We start from the raw sequence: 19,518 nt of genomic DNA on the forward strand, positions 1-19,518 counted from the left end.
AGAAGATGCATTGCTGAAGCTCAGATTGCATGAGGTGTGAGTTTGTGATGTGGATCCACTATTTTAATGCTCTGAATGCTTGTATTTTTTTCCCTCATTAATGGGCAAATGTAGGTCACTGGCGTTGTGACGGACAACATGGGGAAAGCCCACTTCATTCTCTCGGGGACGTGGGATGAGAAGATGGATTATTCCCGGGTCCTGCACAGCAGCAAAGGAGAAAATAGTGCAGAAGGGAGGCAGAAAACAGTATACGAGACCCTGCGGGGGAAAGAGCTGTGGAAGAGGCACAAAGCACCGTAAGTGTAGGGGGAGCTTTAGTCGATCTAACCCCATGCTGTACCTGTCCTGGGAGAGTTTGGTGGGCATGATGTGGAGATATCGGCATTGGACTGGGTAAATGCAGTAAGAAGTCTCTCAACACCAGATTAAAGTCCAACAGGTTTATTTGGTAGCAAAAGCCACTAGCTTTCGGATCGCTGGCTGCCCCTTTGTCAGGTGAGTGGGAGTTCTAATCACAAACGACATATAAAGACACAAACTCAAATTACAAAATAATGAGTGGAATGTGAGTCTTTACAGATAACCAAGCCTTAAAGGTACAAACAATGTGAGTGGAGAGAGTGTTAAGCACAGGTTAAAGAGATATGTATTGTCTTAGGACAATTAGTGAGATTTTGCAAGTCCAGGCAAGTTGTGGGGGTTACAGATAGTGAGACATGAACCCAAGATCCCGGTTGAGGCCGTCCTCGTGTGCAGAACTTGGCTATCAGTCTCTGCTCAGTGACTCCGCGCTGCCGTGTCTCGTGAAGGCCGCCTTGGAGAACGCTTACCCGAAGATCAGATGCCAAATGCCCATGACTGCTGAAGTGTTCCCCAACAGGAAGGGAACAGCCTTGCCTGGTGATTTTCGAGCGGTGTTCGTTCATCCGTTGTCGTAGCATCTGCATGGTCTCCCCAATGTACCATGCTTCGGGACACCCTTTCCTGCAGCGTATCAGGTAGACAACATTGGCCGAGTTGCAAGAGTATGTACTGTGTACCCGGTGGGTGGTGTTCTCGTGTGAGATGATGGCATCCGTATCAATGATCTGGCACTTCTTGCAGAGGTTGCTATGGCAGGGTTGTGTGGTGTTGTGGTCACTGTTCTTCTGAAGGCTGGGTAGTTTGCTGCGGGCAGTTGTCTGTTTGAGGTTGTGCAGTTGTTTTGAAGGCAAGAACTCTTGGTGTGGGGATGGCCTTGGCGAGATGTTTGTCTTTATCAATGATATGTTGAAGATGTCGTAGCTTCTTCTCCCCGGGGAAGTACTGGACGACGAAGGATACTCTGCCCACCGTACCCTGTGTTTGTCTTCTGAGGAGGTCTGTGCAGTTTTTCTCTGTGGCGCGTTGGAACTGTCGTTTAATGAGTGCCATATCTTGTTCTTGGGAGGGCATCTTTTAGCGTCTGTTGCAATTCTCATCTGAGCAGATACTGTGTATACGGAAGGCTTGTTCGTAGGGGATGGCTTCTTTTACATGTTTAGGGTAGAAACTGGAGAACTGGAGCATCATGAGGTTATCCGTGGGCTTGTAAGTACAGTGAGGTGCTGAGATGACCGTCCTTAATAGAGATGCATGTCTCCAAGAATTCATCCGATTCCGGAGAGTAGTCCATCGTGAGTCTGATGGTGGAATGGAACTTGTTGATGTCATCATATCGTTGTTTCAGTCATTGTTCACCATGAGTCCAAAGGAAGAAAATGTCATCGATGTATCTAGTGTATAGTAACAGTTGAAGGTCCTGTGTGGTGAGGAAGTCTTGTTCGAACCTGTGCATGAAGATGTTGGCATATCGAGGTGCGAATTTGGTCCCCATGGCTGTTCTGTGAGTCTGGATGAAGAATTGGTCACGGACGTTTGGCCCCTGATCTTCAGGTAAGCGTTCTGCAAGGCAGTCTTCATGACCGCGCGGAGTCGCTGAGCAGAGACTGATAGCCAAGTTCCGCACACGTGAGGGTGGCCTCAACCGGGATCTTGGGTTCATGTCATATTATCTGTCAGCCCCACTATTTACCTAGACTTGCAAAATCTCACTAACTGTCCTGTCTGGAGACAGTACACATCTCTTTAACCTGTGCTTAATGCTCTCTCCACTCACATTGTCTGTACCTTTTAAGACTCGATTAGCTGTAAAGAATTGCATTCCAATCATTATTCTGTAAATTGAGTTTGTCTCTTTTATATGCCCTGTTTGTGATTAGAACCCCCACTCAACTGATGAAGGGACAGCCAGCGCTCCGAAAGCTAGTGGCTTTTGCTACCAAATAAACCTGTTGGACTTTAACCTGGTGTTGTGAGACTTCTTATTGAGTTTGATGAGGACAGTGTAGAGGGAGCTTTACTCTGTACCTAACTCTGTGCTGTATCTGTCCTGGGAGAGATTGATGGGGACATTGTGGAGGGAGCTTTACTCTGTGTCCTCTCCGTGCTCCACCTGCTCGTAGTCTACCAGCAGAAAGTCGGGGCTTGTAAGCTGACTCAGATCCATCCATAGAGTCAGGCAGGTGACTGGGAGGAGAGTTGTGACGCTGTGTAGGTAGCAGAGAAGATAAATCCCTCAATCTGCTCATTTCTGCCCTGCCAGGGAACACGCAGAGACCATGTACTACTTTTCGGAGCTGGCGCTGACCTTGAATGAGCCCGAGGATGGGGTGGCTCCCACTGACAGCCGCCTGAGGCCTGACCAGAGGTTGATGGAGAATGGCCGGTGGGATGAAGCAAACATGGAGAAACAGCGGCTGGAGGAGAAACAGCGAGCTGTGCGGCGTAAGCGGGAGTCGGACGTCAGCAAGTTGGAAGGTGAGGGACATGGAAGGAGGGAAAGGCAGTGAGGAGGGTGGACATCTCCTAGTGAATTAATAGAGGGGATGTTGAGAGTGGAGCATTTCCCTGAAATGATTTTATCGGGGGCTTGCTGTCGGAGTGGGTTGGCGGAAAGAGGGTTGGTGTCTCCAAGGCTGGGTTTAGTGCAGTGGGGAGGCTATGTTGTGGCAGGCAATCAAAAGTGGGGTCTTGTGTCTTATCACCAGATGTACCTGCCTTGCCAATGCTTGGAATGGTATAGCGAAAACCTTTATTCTTTCGTCTGTAACCTGTGCTGTACCGGTTTTTAAGTGGGGAGGCAATGGGGCAGAGTGGGGCATTGGAGGCAGTGTATTTTGGAAAGATTATTGCTATGAGCAGGGACAAAACTGTCAAAGGTTTTCCTCTTGGACTCATCAGGACCAAAAATATAAAACTACTCAGTGAGCAATAATGTCCACCACACAAGGAGAATGTGGCGACTAGTTGTCAGGTTGATTCTCCTTGAGTCATTTGCCATGAAGAATGTACCAGGAAAATATTGTTCTCCACTTTTCCTTGACTCCAAAAAAGGCTGGACATATTAGGCTGACAATGTGGCTCACTCCTGGTGCTCCAAGTGACATCTTTTCATATACAGGGAGTAGGAACATATCCAGCTACTGCATCTATTCAGAATTTTTAAACAATGTGTGGAGAACAGTAGTTCTCCATGATAATGCCACAACCAATTGGAGTTGACTTGCCCGCCAATCAGCACCCTTTTCTCTTGCAGTTTAAATAGTTGCTTTCTTTGAAATTTGGTATTCTTGTATGTGTCCTGAGTGTGGGGTGATGAGCTTCGGTACAGAAATTTCTTGTTTCTCTGCCCTACCAAGGGTGTCATCCTGTAGTCACCTCCAGTAAGGATTGGATGGGCTGAATGGTCTCCCGCTATGCGGTAATGACTATGTGAATGCCTGCAGAGTAAGAGCTGAAAGTAACTTGCCCTCCCTCTGGTTTGACATTGCAGGAACCACGCAGACGGAATCAAGCTACCGGCCGCTGTGGTTCGAGAAGCGCGAGGACCCTTACACCAAAGAGATGGTGCACCTCTACAAGGGCGGCTACTGGGAGGCGAAAGAGAAGCAAGACTGGCAACTGTGCCCGGATATCTTCTGAAGCCCATTGCCCACTGCTGCCCAGTGTTTGGGTGTGTGTGCGTGCGTGTGGGTGTGTGCGTGTGCGGGTGGGTGTGTGCGTGGGCAACTGGCCTGGACTTGGACTGAACCATCGCTTCTGTCTGACTTCCCCCCTCCCCCCACACAACGGGAGAGCCAGGAGGCGGAGCCTCAAGCAGAGGGAATGTGTTTTCCCTCCCTGCTCACCTTCTCTCCCCTCCCTCCCTCTTCTGCACCCAGATGAAGATTTTCCAGCCACCAGGATTGAACAGCGGCACTTGATTATGTTCTATATATAAATATATATAAAAATGAGAGAGTCAAAATTGTCCACGGGGTCTTTTACAAGTCTGCTCGCTCCCTCTGCTGCCAAGGGCAGCACTCTCCTCTCCACCCGTGTCCTCCTCCCCATCAAACACACCTCTGTCGGCTGGGAGGTGGCAACGCGAGCTGGGGCCACACGGTGATCGCAGTTTTGTTTCTTGGAGCCTCTGCCGTGAGAGGGAGGGATGTGTCGGGTTGGCCAACAGGGCTGATTCTTGACAAGGGAGCTAGTGGAAGGGTAGAGCAACCAGAACATACATCTGGGGTGGCTGTAGTTCACTAGCTCCCCCCTCCCTCCCTCCCCCTGCCAAATACCCTGCTATGCTGAATAGAGTTCACTGTTGTGTGGGGCTCATTTTCAGAGCAGTTGTGGCTTCTCCCTTTGTGTTTGGGTGTGGTGTTGGTGGTGGAGGGGGAAGGGTGTGGTGGTCCAGGCTGGGTCTGCACGTGGAAGGGGGCTGTTTTCAAGCTGAGAGGATCAGGCTCACCACGCAATGAGGCAAACTTCGGCCCAGAGTTGGAGTTCCTGCAGTTGGTAGAGGTTTTTGTACAGAATCTGCTGATGTGAGCGTGAAAAAGAGGGAGAGGAGGTTGGGTAGGAGGGTTTGGAGTAAGCGGTCCTGGGGATTCCTGCTCTGTGATGACTTGCGCGAATGGAAGGAGTGGAGGGGTGAAGGGGGTTCAGCTCCGCACAGTGCTGGGGGAGCGTGTATGTCTGTCGGGTGAAGGCAGTCCGAGCTAGGTCAATGCACCAGGGCCGAATGTCCTCCCACCCACTCCCCCAGTCAGTTTGAGTTGAAGCAGCTCAGCGCAGGGGTGGTGTGAATGGCTGGCACTGGTGAGGTGTAAGGGGCTGGCGCAGGGGAGGTATGAGGGGCTCAGTGCGGGCGAGGACCTGTGAGGGGGCTGGTGTGGGGGATGGGTGCGAGGGGCAGCTGCACATCTCTACCATGGGGCTATGAGTGGAGCAACATGCCTCACTCCTCTCCCCAAGCTCTTCAGCCCAGAGTGCGGAGATCCTGTTTCTGCTCCCCTTACTCACTGACTCCACAAAGTCCAGCGCTCCGTCCACGTCATCCAGACTGACATCCCCCACCCTCCCAGCAGCCCCCCCCTCCTTAGGCTTCTTATACAGAGGGAGCAGCACGCTGTGGAGAAGGGACACAGCTGAGGGAGTGCCCATATGTCCTGCCTTGGTGTGGGTAGGGTTGGAGGGAAAGATGAGTCGCTGAGCTGCGGAGGCTCATTGCCTGCCCCATCAAAGATTCCACTGCCACCGTTGAGATGAACAGTGGGTTGGGGTGGGTATAGATCACTTCACCCTCCCTCTTTTTTCCCCCCTCTCCCATTAGGGTAGTCCTCGACCCATATCCCTTTGGGGGAAAAAAAACCCACAAAAAGGAGAGAAAAAACACGCAGATTATCTGGCCGTTGATCATAATTGCGGTTTGCTGTGTGTGGATTGGTTGCCATCATTTCGGACACTACAAGACTGACTACATTTCAATAAAAGACTTTGTTGCCTGTAACCTGCTTCGGGGAGTCCCTGAGACGATGGCGAAAGGTACTGGTGTTACTGTGTTCTGGTTTCGCTTCGCAACTGGTATGGGGACTGAACAGACGTCCTTCTGAACGACATGAAGAAGTAGGTTCTGGATGTTGGGGTTGAGGGGGTGCAGAACCAGACAGAGGAGATGGTTTGTTGCCCAGGTGGAAGTAGTGAGCGATGGAGACTCCCAGTGGGACAGGGTGGGCTTGCTGTGCCACCTTTGGCTTCTGTTCCCTCCCTCTGAGGGAGGACAACAGTTGTCCTCAGTAGGCATGGCTACAGGGAAGCTGGGAGACTCTTTCTCCAAGGATAGCGAGAGTTTTCCCTCCATCCCTCCCAATAGTTAAGGGAACAGTTACAATTTTCAGCTAAAGTAGAATCTATATCCCTCTCTTCCCCACCCTGGCCAATATGACAATGTTAAACCCCGTCCTGAAAACCTGCTGTGGGTGGGGGAGGGGCAGCTTGTGTGTGTACCTAGTCAACGTACAAATTAACACTAGAGGTCGGCCACTCAGCCCCTCCAAAGCCTGTTTCACCACTCAATAAGGTCATAGCTAATGTGATTATAACTTCGGAGGCTGATAACCTTTCACCGCCCTTCTCCCCCACTCCCAATAAGGCAGGGAGGTGGAAATAATCATTCTTTGTCTCTTTAGCATTCTCTGAACCACAGCCCCGGTCAGGAAGTCAGAGGAAATCTTTCAGCCCTTGTGCCTCCTGTGGGAATAATCGCAGGACAAATGTCAATGTTATTATCGTACTTGTGCAGTGGGATTGTAGGAAATAGGAAAGCTACTGTCGACTGATAAGGAAAAAGATGAGGATAATCAAAAAGGTCTTTCCACAGGCACGTTACAAATGAAAGAACATCGATAAGTGAATGGTTTGGGCTGGAGTACAACCTGATGTGGGAGCGTCCATCCACCAACAGAGGGTGGCATTGTGTCCCTTAACCATGAGAAACAGATTTGAGGAAAAAGCTTTCGAGCTGGTTTCACTGGGGAAAAATTACCACCAGTTGTTCACACAAAGTTATAAACACATCCGTATATGCAATACGCTGGTGTGTGTATATAGACAGAGATACATGTGCACAGATATATGGGTTCATACAGAAATATGCACGTGTGCAGTGAAATATATGCACGTATACATATGCGCACACTTATAGACTCAGAAGTGCGCAATACATGCATACCAATCTAGTCACAAATAAACATGCACACAGATGCACACTTGAATATACACATGCACAAATATACATATGATGCATATATGTATACACATGGCACAGTGGGGTTCGCACAGTCATTAGAACACGAGATACTTGCAGAGCGATAGATATATACAAACAGATTTATATTTATGCCCATATTTGCGCCTGTACATAAGTTCGGAGATTTCTATAGAAATACATTTCTATATAAAATAAATTTCTATATATGTACATGTGTACACAAACACATATGCTCACCAACATGGAGAGACAGCTGCCCATCGGCAAGTGTGCACGTAGGCACATACCAGGCTGATACAGAGCCGACACACACAGACACACCGACAGGTGTACTCAGCCAGTGAAAGCCATACACACAAATAGATGTATATACATGGAAAAGCAGCCAGAGGAAACAGTTGCACATAACACACGTGCATAGACGTAGAAATTCAGATACACACATACACACACTCATGCACAGTAACAGTGACACATGCAGCGAGGCATGCATGCAAATGTACCCACTGACATGCACTGGCACACAGGTAGGTATGCACACACAAACATGGGCATACAAAGAGAGGCATGTTTAATCATAATCACAGAAACTCCGGCAAACACACTTATTGTCTGTTTGGAACAGTACATCACAAAGCAACAGCAAGTAGATAAGAAAAGGGGGGCGGGGGGGACCACAGATGCGCACGCACGCCATACGCCCTCTTCACTATCTTGTTCATTTGTGTTGCAACTTTCGGGGAACTGTGGATCTGAACGCCGAGATCCCTCTGTATCTTAATGCTTCTGAAGGTTCTGCATTTACTGTACACTTCCTTTCTGCATTCGATCTTCCAAAATGCGTCAACTTGCATTTGTCTAGGTTAAACCACATCATCCATTTCCCTAGCACATCTATCCTTTGTATCCTCTGGCAATCATCCTCACCATGTGCCGCTTCCTGAATCTTTCTGTTGCCTGCAAACTTACTGATCAGACCACTGATATTCTCCACCAGATCATTTTCTTCTGTAATGTAAAAGGCCTTGCAGAACACCACTGGTCACAGATCCCCAATCATAAAAAACATCCTTCCACAGCTACTCTCTAACTTCTATGCACAGACCCATGAATGCATACTCATGTACCTGTGCATGCGTATCAGCCACATGTGCCAAGACAGACATATTGCACAACCCTACAAGCACACACCTACAGGCACACGCTAATACATTGTGACTTTGTGTGCTTGTCTCTGTGTGACTGTGACTCAAACATATCGACAGGCAAAATATCATCAAGGGGTAGATGAGAAAAATGAGGGGGCCACACACACACACAACCAGACGAAATATAGTCACACCCAAAGGCACATCCAAGCAGACACATCCACACACATACGTACATACTGACAACCAGACACACACATGAACACTTGTGGACACACAAACACATATGTATGCATGTGTCAGCGTGTGCATTTGTATGTCTGCATATGCCCAAACACACAGATGCAGAGCACAGGCATGTGCATGCAGGCACGTGCAACACACATGCAAACACATAGAGACAAACATAGACAAGCAAGCATGTAAGCAGACATACTCAGGTACACAAAGGACAGACACACAACACAGACGCATGCAGACGGAGAGACACAAGCGGATGCACATATATACTGACACACATATACAAAACACAGACATGCAACAGACGCTGACAAGTAAACACACAATGCAGAGAAAATTCACAGATATGTGCTCACAGACACATGCTCGCAGGCTGACACAGGGCAGATTCATGCTAACCCACACATCACAAACGCACACGCAGTTCCACACATGTGCATCACACATGCAGACACATGTGCACAATTGCACAAAGGCAGGCATGTACTAACGAAGCAGACGCAGGCACACGCATGCACACGGTCACATGCACACACAGGCAGGTACACACGGGGACACATACTCACATATGGGGACACACCCCCATTCAAATGCGCGCTTGCACATTCAGAGACGCATGCAAAGAAACACGGCAATCACCCAGTGTAATGCTATCATTGCTAAGTACAGGACCGCTGGATTAGGAGGTCTTCTCGTGTGAAGGGTAAACACCAGGAATCTTTCAGAGAATCAGAACAGAGCAAGGAGAAGCAAACAAGGACACTCATGTAACTTCGGTTAAAGGAAGCACAAAATAACAAAATCTTTTTGTATGTTATAAAATGTATCTGGCAAGTAACAACCGGGCACTGCAAGTGTCAGACAATGACTGTCTCAAAATTGAAAATATCTCAAAATTGAAAATATCTCGCCATTGCCCCTTGACATTTAATGCCATTACTATTGCTGAATCCTCCATTAGCAACATGCTACCATTAACCAGAAACTGAACTGAGGTAGCCATATAAATATTGTGGCTACAAGCACAGGTCAGAGGCTGGCAATTAAACAGTGAGTAACTCACCCCCTGACTCCCCAGTCTGGACTTCATTGAGTTCTGCTGTTCATGGAGGATTCCCTTGCCTTTGGGTAGGAGATGTTAATTATACGCTCAGGGCCAGGAGACTGGTAGGTCCTCGACCCTGCTCACCATCCAGGGCAGAGTCGGAGGACTTGTTTGAATCCTTTGACTTGGTGAACATTTGGCAACATCTTCATCCTGCGTTTTCATGTTAAAGTTGGCTTCCAGAATCGGCAATTTTTATATTTTTAATTGACTTTGTGTCCGGCATCCTGGAAGCTTCTGTACAGCAGATGCCATGCACAGAATACTTTTTCTTTATATTCATTTTGAGCAACATGTCATCACTGGCTAGGCCAGGATGTGATCATATCACGCTAGGCCCAGTATCTGTAGCCCCATCCACTGTTGCTCCTTGAGAAGCTGATGGAGAATTGCTGAACTCCCAGAGGTATGGGCACACCAGCAGTGCCTGGTGGGAATTAGGAGAAAGAGGAGGAATTCCAGGATTTGACCCAGTGACAGTGAGAGAATTGCTGGTATGTTTCCAAGTTAGGATGTTGACATGGTGGAGCGACACAATTTTAATCCAATATTCCAGGTGAAACTTCCGACCAACTGTTACCAATACTGGATTCCCAGGACCAGTGGTGGCGAATTTCTCTGCTAACGTTTTCCTATTATTTGAGTCTTTGGTGACAGTAAATCTTGACTTGAGGTGTTCTTTACTTTTTCTAATTGCTCTTTGTAAGCTTGGCCAGGTTTATGAAATGAATTGCATTTTAGATTCCCCTGAACATAATGTTCACACTGATTTACTGTTCCAAGCCGATACTCTCTGGAATTTGGAAGAATGAGGGGAGATCAAATTGAGATATGTTAGAGGGCTAAGGTGTGGATAAAGTAGGCTTGGAGTGGATGTTTCCTTTCGCAGAGAATTCTAGGATGAGAAGTCATAGACTTAGGATAAGGGATAGCAAATTTAAAACAGAGTTAGGAGAAAATACTTCTCCCAAAGGGTTGTGAATCTGTGGAATTCGCTACCCGAAAGTGCAGTGGGTGCTGGGACAGTGAGTACATGTAAGGAGGAGTTAGATAGATTTTTAATTGGGAATGGGTTAAAGGGTTATGGGGAGAAGGCAGGAAAATGGGGATGAGGAGCATATCAGCCATGATCGAATGGTAGGGGAGACTCGATGGACCGAATGGCCTAATTGTGCTCTTATATGTTATGAATTTATGAACTCATAATTTACACCAGGACTAATTAGACAGCGATCTCTTTCTGCCTTGCCTGGTTCTTATACAGCCTCTGATATCATTGGTTAATTCAATATCCTATAGAGTTTAGAAACATGAGAAGAAATCCCTTCGGAAAACAGAACATTTTTGGACCCTGACAGTGTTGATGCTGTGAGAGTGTTTGCAATCGCTGGGAACTGTAACACGAACCCTCAAAGTATCAGAAGGAGGCATCGCTCACTCACTGAGACATAGAAAAAGCCTTAATTTAAAGATTTGTGAATCTTCTGAATTCTGGACATGGGAGAACACTAGATTCTCACTGGTTATATTCAAAACAGAGATGGGGATTTCTTGGGGTTCTGTGAGAACTAAAGGATGTGAGGACAGTTCAGGAATGGGATAGAAGATTGGCCATGTACATAGTAAATGTTGGAGCCATCATATTGATATACTCCTGCTCCTATTTCTGATATCCCTACAGACAGTCAGATCAGCAACAAACAGGATTATACTGAGCTGGGAGTATAAGGAGGGCAGATTCAATAGCAACATTCTGCTTTTTAAGTGGTTAATTAGCAGAATAGAAACAATCATTGTCTTCAGTGTGTTGAAGTGAAGAATGGACTGATAGAGATAAATGTGGTCTTAAAATTGCTAAACTTGGGAAACTATTTCAGACTGACCCGAAAAGTGGGAAGATATAAGAGCTAAGTGAGGATGTAATTTCTTTTTTCACAATTGGCTCACTGGAAATAGAGAACACAATAATCAAACAAAAATATTGAAGATATGAATTCATGGCAAAGATGTACATCTATTAATTTATTTTGAAGAATATCTCAAGCAATTGTGTTCAGAGTTGCCTCCACTGGGACACTTCAACTATGAAGAGGGCTGGTTAAGATGGAGTTGTCTTCCTTAGAGCAGGAAGGGTTCAATGGAGAGCTGATGAGTACATAACGGTGTGGAAGTGAGATACCGTCCTCTTTGAGATCAAAATGATAATTCTGTGTAAGTTTCTAAAACTCAGGATGCTACATTCTATGGGGCGTTTAATAGATTTGGCAGAACAACAACCTCATTATATCCTCCAATTTAGATCCTTCCTCTGTCTTTCTTATACGAAGGCTAACAGTGACACTGCAGTGACTTGGCTCATTAATGTGCTTATCTAACAAAGGTGAGTTCATGTATCTGTTGTACTTTTAGGTGCATTTCACTTTGTAACTTTTAAGCTGAATCATCATCACTCTGAGGACCTGCAGTTTCAGATTCCTACAGTTCTACAGCACAAAATGTTTCCATTTGGCCCATTGTGTCTGTGCCAGCGATGAAGCACTTGTCTATTCTGTCTAAACATTAGCTCTATCTCTCTATCTCTCTCTCTCCACAGATGCTTCCGGTTCTCCTGAGTTCACTCAGCATTTTTTGTTTTTATTTCAGATTTCCAGCATCCATGAAATTTTGGATTGTTGTTTTTGTTAAAATGTGGACTGGATAACAAGAACATAAATTTCAAACAGTGTCCAACCAGCGTTTGATAAGGTTCACCATGGTAGGCTTCTGCAGAAAATGCAGATGTATGGGATTGGGGGTGATCTAGGGAATTGGATCAGGAATTGGCTAGCGGATAGGAGACAGAGGGTGGTGGTTGATGGTAAATATTCGTCATGGAGTTCGGTTACGAGTGGTGTGCCTCAGGGATCTGTTTTGGGGCCACTGCTGTTTGTAATTTTTATTAATGATCTGGATGAGGGTATAGTTGGGTGGATTAGTAAATTTGCTGATGACACCAAAGTCGGAGGTGTGGTAGATAGTGAGGAAGGGTGTCATAGTTTGCAGGAAGACTTAGACAGGTTGCAGAGCTGGGCCGAGAGGTGGCGGATGGAGTTTAATGCGGAGAAGTGTGAGGTAATTCACTTTGGTAGGAATAACAGATGTGTTGAGTATAGGGCTAACGGGATGACTTTGAATAGTGTGGATGAGCAGAGGGATCTAGGTGTATGTGTACATAGATCCCTGAAAGCTGGGAATCAGGTAGATAAGGTTGTTAAGAAGGCATACGGTGTCTTGGCGTTTATTGGTAGGGGGATTGAATTTAGGAGTCGCAGCGTTATGTTGCAACTGTACACAACTCTGGTGCGGCCGCACTTGGAGTACTGTGTGCAGTTCTGGTCCCCACATTACAGGAAGGATGTGGAGGCTTTGGAGAGGGTGCAGAGGAGGTTTACCAGGATGTTGCCTGGTATGGAGGGGAGGTCGTATGAGGAGAGGCTGAGGGATTTGGGGTTGTTTTCGCTGGAAAGAAGGCGGCTAAGAGGGGATCTTATTGAAACATATAAGATGATTAGAGGTTTAGATAGGGTGGATAGTGATAGCCTTTTTCCTCTGATGGAGAAATCTAGCACGAGGAGGCATGGCTTTAAATTAAGGGGGGGTAGTTATAGGACGGATGTCAGGGGTATGTTCTTTACCCAGAGGGTGGTGAGGGATTGGAATGCCCTGCCTGCTGCAGTTGTAAATGCGCCTAGTTTGGGGGCGTTTAAGAGATCCGTGGATAGGTTTATGGATGAAAAGGGATTGGTTTAGGTTAGTGGGTCATTGTTTTGTAACTGGTTGGCGCAACATCGTGGGCCAAAGGGCCTGTTCTGCGCTGTAATGTTCTATGTTCTACGTTCTATGTAACTACATGAAAATTGAAAAGAACTCACTGTCGACGGGACAGAGCATCCGTAGTACAGCCAGTTGGATATCTCTTCATATTGACAGGACCTACATGCATTTGCGATTAAGAAAACCACATCTTTTATTCTATGCAGTGGAAACATGTGGTATCACCGACATTGAGATTAACACTGTTAACTGGTGGTAACTTTGTAAATTGGGACAAGTACATAATGTAGAGCAGTTCATAGACATTGCAGAACAATATCTTCACTTTGACTTTTCATGTTTTACTCCTTTCCTCACATTTCCTCAGAGTGTGAACTCATTGGTCATCCAATTCTTCCATCCTGAAGTTCTATTGTTTCTATTGTCCTAAGTGTGTTGAAGTGAAGAGCGGGCCAATGGATATATCTACAGTTTAAAACTACGAAACATGGAGAAACTATTTTAGCCTGTCCTGAGCAATGGGAACATCTCACCCAATGAAGAGCTAAGTGATGATGCACTTTGCTATCTGTATTTCCAGCAAGCCATCTCTGAAAAACAATTATTGAAAAAAAATGAAGCTACGAAGTCATGGCAAAGATGTGCATTTGTTAATCTATATTGAAGAAGATCAGAAGCATTTCTGTTCAGGGTGGAAGAAAAGCATCGCCCAAACAGAGAAATGTACCCTGGACCCTCAGATTAAAAGTCCGATGCTCCCCCGACTGAGCTACCCAGTCTTTTGACTAAGCTGTTTGCTCCTGCCTTAATCTAGCCGTCCCTTCACATTGAGTTTTCGTTTGAATTTTAGGGTGTGAAGAAGCACAAATGACCCGAGTGACGTGGGATTCGTGTCCATACAACCCTGAAAGTAGCCAGGCAAATAGGGCATTTTCCTTAAGTAGCTGACTAATTAAGGCTAATTAATTAGAATTAATTAATTAGAAGAACACAGAAGGTTTAATGGAGCTGTATAAGATGTTGGTTAGTCAACAGTTAGAGTACAGTATACCGTAAAGTACTCTAGCATGAGGCACTACATGGGGAGGATGTGAGGGTGCAGAGGGTGCACTTCTCTGGCTCAATAGATAATATGTTGGATTTCTAAATAATGGCAAGTCAACCATTCAAAAGTTGTGGGTTCGAGACCCACCAAAGTTGGGTTTTGAATCAGTCTGGTACCAAACAGTTTAATGGGTGGCACGGTGGTTAACACCTCTGCTTCACAGCACCAGGGACCTGGGTTCGATTCCTGGCTTGGGTCACTGTCTGTGTGGAGTTTACACATTCTCCCCGTGTCTGTGCGGGTTTCCTCTGGATGCTCTGATTTAGAACATAAGAAATAGGAGCAGGAGTAGGCCATCTAGCCCTTCAAGCCTGCCCCGCCATTCAATAAGATCATGGCTGATCTGTCGTGGCTCAGTTCCACCTTCCCGCCCTCTCCCCATAACCCTTAACCCCCTCGCTTACCAAAAGCCCATCAACCCGTGTCTTAAAAATATTGAGCGAGGCAGCCTCCACCACTTCAACAGGCAGAGAATTCCAGAGATTCACCACCCTTTGAGTGAAGAAGTTCCTCCTCAACTCCGTTCTAAACCGCTCCCCTTTTATCTTGAGGCTGTGCCTCCCACTGTCCAAAGATATGGAGGTTAGGTTGGTTGGCCATGCTAAATTACCCCTTAGTGCTCAGGATGCGTAAGTCAGAGGAATTAGCAGGGCAAATATGTAGGGTAATGGGGATAGAGCCTGGGTGAAACTCGATGCAGATTTAATGGACCGAATGGCCTCCTTCCACACTGTAGGGTTTCTGTGATTCTATGATATTCACTGTGAAATTGCCTCAATTGGGCCATTTTGTCTGTGAAGAGTGGTTGGTTAACATGGGTTTTAGTGTAGGAACGGATGATGACACGCTGTTTTTTTCTTGGTTGTGGGGAAGTGTGATGTCACCCACTTTGAATGAAGAACTTGTTCTATCAAATCTATTAAATTCTCGACAGAATGTGGCATTCCGAGATTTAGAAAGTTACACTGAATTAACATTATGATCTCAATCTGCCACTTGCTCTGCCTTTCTTGTGTGAAGGCTAATAGTAATTCAGCCTTGAATTGCTTCATTAACGCGCTTATCTAATGAACAGGAACTCCTGAATTCAAACCTCTATGGTACCTTTAGGCGCACTTCACTTTATAACTTTCAAACTAAGTCACCATCGCTCTGAGGACCTATGGTTTGAAAGCCCTACAGATCAACATTGAGGCAATCACATATTGGCAGTTCATAGATATGGCAAAACAAGTTCTGCACTCTCAAAACATCATGTTTTATCCTTTTCCCCTCGTTTCCCATGAGTGTGAACTCATTAATCATTAAATCCTTCCTTAGCAAAGCTCTCTCTCTGTTCCAGCCACAATTTGATGGCCCAATATGGTTCCTACACCTGTGGCTGAAAAATATTATTAAGAGTGCCTGTGGCATGTAGGATTGGGTAGTATTGAGTTTACATTTCCCTCTTTTCAATTTATTCTCAAGGATTTCCAAAAAGGACAAAAAACCGCCCCCCAGGATGTTGATCTCGAGGGTGTTGACTGAGGAGAGATTGAATAAATCAGGATTGTGTTCACTGGAAAGACAGAGGCTAAGGGGAGACCTGGTAGGGGTCTACAAAATTATGAGAGATATAGACAGGATGGATAGTCAGAGGCATTTTCCCAGTGGGAAGTGTCAATTACAAATGGACAAAAGTTTAAGATGAGAGCGGGAAAGTTTAAGGGAAATGTACAGGGGAAGTTTTTCACCCCGAGAGTGGTGAGTGCCTGAGAGGAGGTGGAGGAAGCAGGAACATTAACAACATTTATGAGGCATCTGGATGGGTGCATGAATAGGGTGGGAATAGAGGGATACGTACCAAGTAAAGGCAGAAGAGTTTGTTCCAGTTTAATTAGGTCATCATTATGGGCACAGGATTGGAGGACCATCGGGCGTGATCCTGTGCTGCACTTTTCTTTTTTCTTGTTTTTTTTTATTCCTTGCTAAATACATAACGCGATGTCTTGTTCACACACGGTCGGCGAAGTGGATTGAACACTGCAACCTCAGTTGCAGAATAAGGCTAAATTCCAAATCACAATCCCCTGTTTATTCAGCAGTATCTTGAACCAAATAAGCAACAGCACCCTAGCCGCGTGGAATTCTCTGAATCCCATCTTTTCATTCAAATGAATCAAATCTTTTGCTGGCACACGTTTATAATTGTCAATCGTGTGAGTGGAAAGACTTAATTTGATTTTGATTTGATTTGGTTTGATGTACTATTGTCACATGTGGTAAGATACAGTGATAAGTAATGTTTCTTGTGTGATATGGAGACAAAACATAACATTCATAGAGAAGGAAATGAGAGAGTGCAGAATGTAGGTTGCAGTCGTAGCTAGGGTATAGAGAAAGATCAACTTAATGCAAGATAAGTCCATTCAAAAATCTGACAACAGCCGGGAAGAAGCTGTTCTTGAGTTGGTTGGTATGTGATCTCAGACTTTGTACCTTTTCCTGACGGAAGAAGGTGGAAGAGAGAATGTTTGGTGTGTGTACGCTCCTTAATTATTCTAGCTGCTTTGTTGAGTCAATGGAAAGTGTAGACAGAGTCAATGGATGGGAGGCTGGTTTGTGTGATGGACTGGGCTACATTCACAACCTTTTGTAGTTTCTTGTGGTGTTGGACAGAGCAGGAGCTATACCAGCCTGTGATACAATCAGAAAGAATGCTTTCTATGGTGCATCTGTAAAAGTAGTGATAGTCATAACTGACATGCCAAATTTCCTTAGTATTTTGAGGAAGTTTTTAGTTATTGCGTCGGTATGGGGGAGACCAGGACAGGTTGTCAGTGATCTGGACACCTAAAAACTTGAAAGTTTCGACCCTTACTACTCATTCCCGTTGATGTAGTCAGGGGCGTGTTCTCCTTTATGCTTCCTGAAGTCAATAACAATCTTCTTCATTTTGTTGACATCGAGGGAGAAATTATTCTTGTCGATTCACCAATTCCATATTTTATTCCTGTACTCTGTCTCATCATTGTTTGAGATCCGACCCACTACAGTTTTGTCGTCAGCAAACTTGAAAATCGAATTGGAAGGGAATTAGGCCACACAGTCATAGGTGTATAACGAGTATAGTAGGGGGCTGAGAACACAGTCTTGTGGGGCACCGATATTGAGGATGATCGTGGAGGAGGTGTTGTTGCCTATCCTTGCTGATTGTGGTCTGTGAGTGAGGAAGTTCAGGATCCAGTCACAGAAGGAGGTGCCAAGGCCCAGGCCACGAAGATTGGCAATGAGTTTCCTGGGAATAATGGTGTTGAAGGCTGAACTGTAGTCAATAAATAGGAGTCTGGCATCGTGTCCTTGTTACCCAGTTGTTCCTGGATTGAGTGCAGGACCAGAGAAATGGCGTTGCTGTGGACCTGTTGCAGAAGTAAGCAAACTATAGCGGATCCAGGCAGTCTGGGAGGCTGGAATTGTGCCATGACTAGCCTTTCGAAGCACTTCATAATGATGGATGTCAGAGTCACCAGCCGATAGTCATTAACACACGCTGCTTGTTTTTTTCTTAGGTACCAGGATGATGATTGCCTTCTTGAAGCAGATAGGGACCTTAGATTGTTGTAAAGAGATTGCGAGTGAACATTTCCAATTAAATTAACTGTACAGCACAATAACTGGCCCGTTGGTCTTCCAACAATATTAGTCCCACTGGGAATGAACTCAGGACTTTCTTCATGATGTGATAACAACTACACTATGGAACGATTTAAACAATTGCTCAAGAACACACATGGAAACGTTAAAAACATCAATGCAAGTTGGACAGAGCAACAGTACTGCTGCCAATTGGATATCTCCCCTACAATAGAGCACAGGCATGTTTGTTCCAATGGGATAGTCCTTGTGTTGACTGAATGCCACCTTGGTGCAGAAGTTCACATTCTGGATCACTATGTCAGCTGCAGACTTATTCTCCTCTCCCTGCAAGTGGTCCACTGCCATCAAGGCAATTTGGACTTCAATTCAAAAGCCACCTTCAATCGTTGCTTTCCGCTCTCAGTGGGACCTGTGAATTCACGCTTATTATACTCAAGCCTGTCGTGGAGATTTCTCAGATTTCTTGTGAGAACAAAAGATTTGAGGACAGTTCATGAAGGTGGATTTGAGATAAAGAATGAGCGATGTACAGAGTAAATGAAGGATAGTGTTCTTCCTTCTAATTAAAGTTTATTTTCTTAGTGTCACAAGTAACCTTACATGAAGTTATGGGGATAATCCCCTAGTCTCCACACTCGAGCCCCAGTGGGGGTACACGGAGGGAGAATTTAATATAGCCACCTACCTAATCAGCACATCTTTTGGACTGTGGGGGGAGAGATATGCAGACAGGGGAAGATTGTGTAGACTCCTCACAGGTGATTACCCATCAAACTTAGGACCTATGAGGCAGCAATGGAAACATGAGACTGTTAGTAAGTCAAAATATAATGGGTTTTATTTCAAAAGCTTTTGGGAGAAACCTGGCCCTAACTGGCTGTTTAATGACGTTCAGTTAGCACAAATAAGTAAGGTTTGCAATGTCTGTAAAATACCATTCGCATTTGACTATCTGTCTTTATGGAAATGAAAGTTGAAGAATGAAAGACATGAACAAGTAAGGAAAACACGAATAAGTGATTTATATTGATAGCAGGAGTAGTAGAAGCGTGAGGAGATCAGCCATGAGGAAGGGTTATGTTTGTCTGCATTAAATTCATTAACCTTTTCCTTACTTCAAACCAAAGCAGGACATTTGGATAATGTCAGCAAATCTGACAGTATTTGTGAAGAGAGAAACAGAGTCAATCTCTCCAGTCTACATGAGTCTTCTGCATAATAATATGGTGCTTGTGAGCCAGCATAGACAATTGGCTGAAGGGGATCCATTTGTGTTGTTGAACTGTATGACTCTAAAATTGGGGGAACTTCAGGCAAAGGTAATTCGGTTTAAAAGTTACCAAGTGCAACACAC

The 19,518-nt window shown here is 45.5% G+C and overlaps 1 protein-coding gene across 1 annotated transcript in view; it reads left to right on the top strand.

The window, feature by feature from the left end:
• The window catches only part of osbp (oxysterol binding protein), a 56,395-nt gene extending 51,181 nt beyond the window's left edge, over positions 1-5,214 (top strand). The window contains exons 12-14 of the mRNA XM_080201859.1: positions 115-299; positions 2,627-2,841; positions 3,857-5,214. Coding sequence (XP_080057985.1) covers positions 115-299; positions 2,627-2,841; positions 3,857-4,005 — 549 coding nt within the window. The 3' untranslated portion in view covers positions 4,006-5,214. The remainder of the gene's footprint in view (positions 1-114; positions 300-2,626; positions 2,842-3,856) is intronic.
• Positions 5,215-19,518: the final 14,304 nt, after the last annotated feature.

Source organism: Carcharhinus amblyrhynchos, chromosome 13, assembly GCF_965287045.1.
Source record: "Carcharhinus amblyrhynchos chromosome 13, sCarAmb.v2.hapA, whole genome shotgun sequence".
Taxonomy (NCBI): Eukaryota; Metazoa; Chordata; class Chondrichthyes; order Carcharhiniformes; family Carcharhinidae; genus Carcharhinus; species Carcharhinus amblyrhynchos.